The sequence below is a fragment of the Poromitra crassiceps genome (assembly GCF_964638095.1).
Source record: "Poromitra crassiceps genome assembly, chromosome: 9".
Lineage (NCBI taxonomy): Eukaryota > Metazoa > Chordata > Actinopteri > Beryciformes > Melamphaidae > Poromitra > Poromitra crassiceps.
Genome location: NC_139630.1, coordinates 6,273,194 through 6,279,609, shown reverse-complemented (window position 1 = coordinate 6,279,609; position 6,416 = coordinate 6,273,194). Strand labels below are relative to the sequence as shown.

Here is a 6,416-nt window from a genome sequence, read left to right as displayed (position 1 = left end):
TTACGTGGCCGGTGCAAAGAAAAAAAGGAAGATTATTCCCCGTACCGACCAACAAAGAGAACGTAAGAAGACTCATGATAAAGCACGCGATAAAACACGCATCAACATAGGTCGCGCATTCAGCAGATGGAGAGACTTTCGGGATATGAAGGGTTTCAAAACAGACGGTGAAGTGGCTGTTTTCCTCCTAGACAGGTATGTGATATGTATATTTTATTTCTGAAATACTGTAGAGGACGTGGTTTTGCTATTTACGTTGTATGCTACCATGCGTCGGCTAACTGGAGCTCATTGTTACTGTATTTCAGCTATCGACCAATGCAATCAACACCAAGCTCTAAACGGTTACCCTCTGCTCCAGCTTCCTCTCTCCCCGTTTTGTTATCCAGCATTGGATCAGGCTCTGACCGAGATAGGTATGCTTTTTATTGTAATCTTTAGTATTGTATTGTATTATTACTGTGAGCAGTGTAGGCTATCCCTGCCTCTTTCTTTCTTTCTCTCTCTCTCTCTCTCTCTCTCTCTCTCTCTCTCTCTCTCTCTCTCACTCACACACACACACACACACACACACACACACACACACACACATATATGAATTAGGTAGTTTCATGTTTTTTGTGTGTGTATCTTCTTCCATGGAAGTATGAATGGTGGGCCACTCTTTTGTTAGCTTTTGCAAATCTTAGATTGTGAATTTTTCTCCACAATAGGGATGCAGATTTTCATATCCCTGGGGTCCAGCAAATTCCAGAAGAACAAGAGCCAGATGTAATCAACGTTTTAGAAGAAAGGTATGCTTCTGAACTGTGTCAATTAGGCTGGACGAACCGATTTGTTCAACTTCAGCCAGTCAGTTCTGAATGTGCTATTTTTTCAGCATGAGGTCCATAAACCTAGATGAGGATCCACAGGACTTTGATGAGCAACAGGCCAACGATCTGATGAACAGCACGTAAGTGCCCATGCTCATATCGGAACCGATTTTCTTGTTATATCAGCTTCCTCATATAGCATTATATTGTTGTTCAATGTTTTTCCATTTAGACTTGATTGGGAAGACGACATTGGGCTGTCCAGACAGGAAGGCGGAGTTGATGATGATGAAGACGATGAAGACTATGTCCCAGCAATGTACATAAGGTAAGGGACAAGTAAAAAGCTGCAGTCATGTATAGTAAGGTGTATGTTCAGAAAAAATGGTTTCCTATTGCCATTATTTGGATGCTGTGGTCCATTGTGTTCTCTAGATTCTACCAATTTTCCGTGTTGCATTGTGATCCATGTTAGGAAAGCATATTTCACTAGTGTTCAATTCAGAAATGTTGCATTTTGTGTATTAGATTATGTGGGCAATATTGCTTTCCAAGTGAAGTAATGTCCACTTTGTGTTTCACACAGACCAGGTGGGGCACTGCCAAATCCTCCTGATCTAGCCGCACTACCCATTGCTGGTGTGGAGGAGACTGTGCATGGTGTACTCCAATCAGACCAGCTAGAAGAAGACACTTCAGAGTTGTCCGACCCTGCAACGGTGCTAAGCGAAGCTGACCTCATCGGAAAACGCGCATGCATCGCCTATGAAGAAAATCTGCGACAACTAGCAACATTTCTCCAGCTTCCAATCCAGAGCTGCAAGAAATGCAGCTCTTGTCCACCGTTTGAGATCAAAACAAAAAAAAGGGGAACTGCAATCATCATAAGATGGGTAAGATTGCCGTTTACAACAGATAAAGCTGGAACAGTCCACACCCCAAAACAAGGAATAGTTCTGAAAGCATGACATCTTCTAATTATTGATGAACAAAGCCATGCGCCTTGGCTATTATTACATGAAGGAATTATGTTGTTTTGTTTTTGCTTTATACTCGACAGTTTTGCTCCAATGGCCACATTGTCTGGAAGTGGAACTCCCAGCCTCTGCTGAAGTTTGGGATGCAGTCTGGAGACTTCATGTTGTCAACGAACATTGTTCTCTCTGGCAACAACTACACCAAGATTGCACTGCTCTTCAAATTTATGGAGATGGGTATGGTGGTGGACTCGACATTCTACAAGATCCAAGACGCATACTGCATCTGTGCGATCAAGGATTTCTGGAAGCAGAAGCGGGCAGCAGTCATTGCACAGCTGAAGGACAATGATCGTGTCGTCGTGCTTGGTTAGTTTAGTATCCAGTTTTATAATGCAATATTTTTTTAATTTAGTGTTGAGGTATTCTCCTCTCAACACTAACCAAATTCTTGTTAGTGTAATATGGTGTCACTTTTCTTAGTAATTCATGTGAATAACTGATTCCTATTTTTCTCTAAATCACAGGTGATGGCAGGATGGACTCACCAGGTAAATATCGGCTTTTTCAATGTTTCCTCTCCAATGCAAACCTCCCTCCCTACTACATTACTGCAAGCCCCCACTAATGTTTTTTGTGATTGTTTGAAGGGCACTGTGCACAATACTGCACATACACCACTATAGAACAGGAGTCCAGAGACATCGTCCACATTGTCACCATCGACAAGAGAGAGACAAACAGAAACTCAGTGGTGATGGAGAAGGAAGGCTTCATCAGGACTATGGATGCCCTGCTGCAGGAAATCGCAGTGAAAGAAGTGGTGACAGATGCACACCCGCAGATCACATTACTACTAGGTAAGTACTGTACATGCCCAGAACAACTGCTATCTGTGATATCTACTCTTTTACATCAAGCAAACACCTTGTTTTTTTCTCTTACAGATCCGACGCGTGGGAAATACAAAGAGTGGGGGCTTCAACACTCTCTGGACATTTGGCATGCATCAAAAAACCTGCGCAAGAAATTGCATGCTGTATGTTTTGAATTCTTACTTTTCAAATGATAATCAACAAACAAATAGTGAATCTGGCTACTATAAATCTGTTACCAAAAAGACAGCATTTACAATCTGCTTTTACTGTCTCCCTTAGACTGGTGCTATCAAACAAAACTCTGCAATCCTTCCGTGGATCAAACACATCGTCAACCACTTCTGGTACTGCTGTAAACACGCTGGGGCAGTGGAGAGATTCAAAGTATGAATTTGTGATACTCACCCATGGCTAATGCAATTATTATGGATTTATTAGTTAGTGTACAGTTTACTAGTTCGTTCTCATCTCGCAAATTGTTGTCTGTGTTGGAATGTAATATGTGATCTCTTCCCCTTAGATGATGTGGCAAGGTGTTCTGATGCACGTTAGGAACAAGCACCAGTGGTCTCATTGGAGCTGTGACCATGATCCACTCGATGAGGGAAGCAGAGATAAGCCATGGATGGTGCAAGGTACAATGACAGGTTACATGCTGACGTTTTGATATCTACAGTATGTCTGGGAGTCTGTGTTATACTCCCGCTAGCTCCTGTCTCATGACACCTTCTGACCTCTGACCTTATGGTGTCATCACTAATTTCTTAGTATTAGCCCCACTATGGGAGGTTCTCGCATTAGAAACCTAATCCAATCATGCCTTACAGACCTGACAGACACACTCTCTCTCGGTGTCTGTTGCTCTCTATCTCTGCAGAGATGACGACATGACTTACCTCACTGTGTGGCCAACTATGTTTTGTTTATGGTTTTTACACAGGTTCTCCTGCACACCTGGCTCTGACTGAGGTCGTCATGGACAAACGCCGACTCAAGAACATCAAGAAGTTCATCAACCACCGGTATTTAAAAAATTGAAGTAAACTAACTTTCATTTATATATTTTATCCTTAGCTGTTATGTGAAAGACTGATGCTATGTCTGTCTATCCACAGCACAACATCAGACCTTGAAGCGTTTCAAAACCACATACTCATGTATGCTGGAAAACGCTTCGCATTCAGACCACCACAGTATGAGGCGCGCACTCTTCTGGCGGCAATCGATTACAACCACCACAACCACCGGCCTGCTGCACGGGACTCTGAGGGCAACTTGATGTGAGTCAAATTATGAATGCTGATAATCCCGTGAATATTTTTTCACCCCAACGATACAATAAACAGCTAGTGTAATTGAACAGTAACAGATCACATCTTCTCTAATGTGAAATGGGAGGGAGCGGCAGATTCCTGGCCCACCAACACAAGGCTCGCAGGTTCCACAAAGTGTTTTTCCCGGCGTGGTTGGACGTCTATAGACATGATTGGCTGTGTCTGCAGGTGGCGAAGCCGGATTGAGGCTGTGTCATGGTCGCTGCACTATCGCTTCATCTGGTCGGTCGGGGCGCCTGGTCCGGGCGGAAGGGAACCGGTGGGAATAGCGTGATCCTCCCACGTGCTACGTCCTGCCGGTGAAGCTCCGCGCTGACAGGGGTGGTGCTAGGCATGGTTCCAGTCTACGGCTCTCTCCAGATAGGCGGCCGGGGAGGCAAGGGGGGGAGGATTTGGCAAAGTAAAATTGGGGAGAAAATGTCGGGGAAGAAAAATAACAAAACGAATAACAGTAATAATAATAAATTGACATGGGGGGTAAATAAAATAATCACTTGTCTACATAATAATGAAATTAAATATTCCATACTGTCACAGCCACAAACGATACTACAATAAGAAGACCAAAACATGGAGCGTGTACACAGTGAAGATTGCCAAAGACTACAACTACATCCGTGACCTGCAGAAAGCCGTCCTGGGGGTACGGTTGCTGGCAAAAGGGGGACTCCCAAGAAGAAGAACGCTTAGGGAGACTGATCCAAAGAGACTTGGCCTGCTTGCTGAGATTCCACCACCACCAACTGCTGAGTTGGTGAAAGCTCACTTCCAACGAGGAGAGGTATGTACACACAAACTCACATTATACTGCATAGTGGTAATCTGGTTTTGAGGTCTATATTTCCTAATAACTGTGCATCAAATTGCTGGAAATTACTAAACCAAGGGAGCTCAAGCTTTTGTAATCCAATGTCCACTTCTGATTGTTGGAACATTTCCAAGAACCACCTTCATAAATAACTAATAGGCTATCATCCTTACTGTGTATTGATGACAGAGGTTATCTGCGTCCAGGGGAGTATTGAAGGGTAAAGTGTTAGACAGTTTAGCCACCTTTTTGAAATGAGGCTGAGATTTTACCTGCCTATTTGAAAAGCCACTGTATATAAACTCATCTAGGATAGTGTACCCACCTCAGTATTTTCAAAAACACCCCTGTCTGAGGAACATTCCAACATGGCCCAGTGGTGGAGAAACACTGGAATAAAGAACACTATTTTTACATCTGTGCTTCATCACATGAATAGTACCCCACTTCTAAATTATATTTTCCCTAATAACAATAGAGTATTTGGCCATCAACGAGCCCTGAAATGTTTCCAGTATGCAGAGTACTTAGCATCAGCGCTTCTCAACATTTCTCATATCAAAGATCCAAAAACTGACACACATATAAGATCCACTGAACCCCCCATTGGATAAAATGTTCTTTGAGGGTCCCCCGTCTGACATTTTATTTGAGTGTAGATGGTCTACTACATCAAGTGTAGGACACGCAGGACCAGAATTGAGTTATAGTGAAATAAAACTATTCCCCTTTTTCCTGGGGACCCCCACTTTACAAGAGTGTCTCTAGCGGATGTAATAAACTCTATTTAAAAATCAGCATCTACAGAACTCTACCAAAACCAAAATTTTATTGTACCACCTTCACTGATTCTTGCTTTGTATTCGGTTATGGATTTGATATCTTCAATTTCTCTGTTCATTTCATAGCTTTTACCCAGTTTCCCCTGTTTTTCAAGATTCTAATATTGCACCATTTTGGTAATGCAATTCGTAAATGTTTAGAGAAGGGCCAAGTGCCAGATACATCTAGTGATCAATACACTAAAGACAGAATTGGAAGTACAGGTCTCTAATATTGAATTCAAATCAAAATTAATGCAGAGCTAACCATGGTGAAACTGTCTTCTCTCACTCATACAGCATTTGCCCCTGTGAATCTTCTTGGAGAGGAAAGCGCTGCGCTTCCAGATAATGAAGATGACGACAGATTTGCCTCTGTGAAAACATGTAAACATTCAATAGGCAAAGATTGTGTACCATAAAATATTTTTATTGTCCTTTTCCTATATCAAAAAAAAAAAAGAATAAAACTTTTTCAACAGTTTTCAACACTGGATTTTCATTGAGAACAAAATGTAAAGCCTTTGTCTATGTAAACAAAACACCATCATAAAATTAGAACACCTAAAAAAAAAAGAATAAAAAATTAGGATAGATAGATCAGTCTTCAAGTTATTGGATGTTGGATTAGGAATGTGCAAATAGGCATTGGCTCGACCTGGTTTATTTTGTCCATTTACATAAGGCGCCGTGGGATGAATCCTTTGTAGTGACCCTGTGCATCTGGGAAGGTGTCCCTGATCCTCCAAACAACACAGCTGGGGATCACAACTCTCACGCCTT

General features: G+C 42.2%; 1 protein-coding gene across 1 annotated transcript; it reads left to right on the top strand.

Annotated features, from left to right (window-relative positions):
• Nucleotides 1–881: 881 nt before the first annotated feature.
• LOC310782980 (uncharacterized protein) lies at nucleotides 882–6,014 on the top strand (the record flags this gene model as incomplete). The annotated part of the gene is made up of 13 exons (XM_083643752.1): nucleotides 882–955; nucleotides 1,048–1,143; nucleotides 1,402–1,534; nucleotides 1,876–2,161; nucleotides 2,320–2,343; nucleotides 2,443–2,652; nucleotides 2,740–2,831; nucleotides 2,950–3,054; nucleotides 3,191–3,305; nucleotides 3,611–3,692; nucleotides 3,786–3,950; nucleotides 4,542–4,647; nucleotides 5,961–6,014. 13 exons carry the CDS (start codon nucleotides 882–884, stop codon nucleotides 6,012–6,014), a joined length of 1,542 nt encoding a protein of 513 aa, XP_083499878.1.
• Nucleotides 6,015–6,416: the final 402 nt, after the last annotated feature.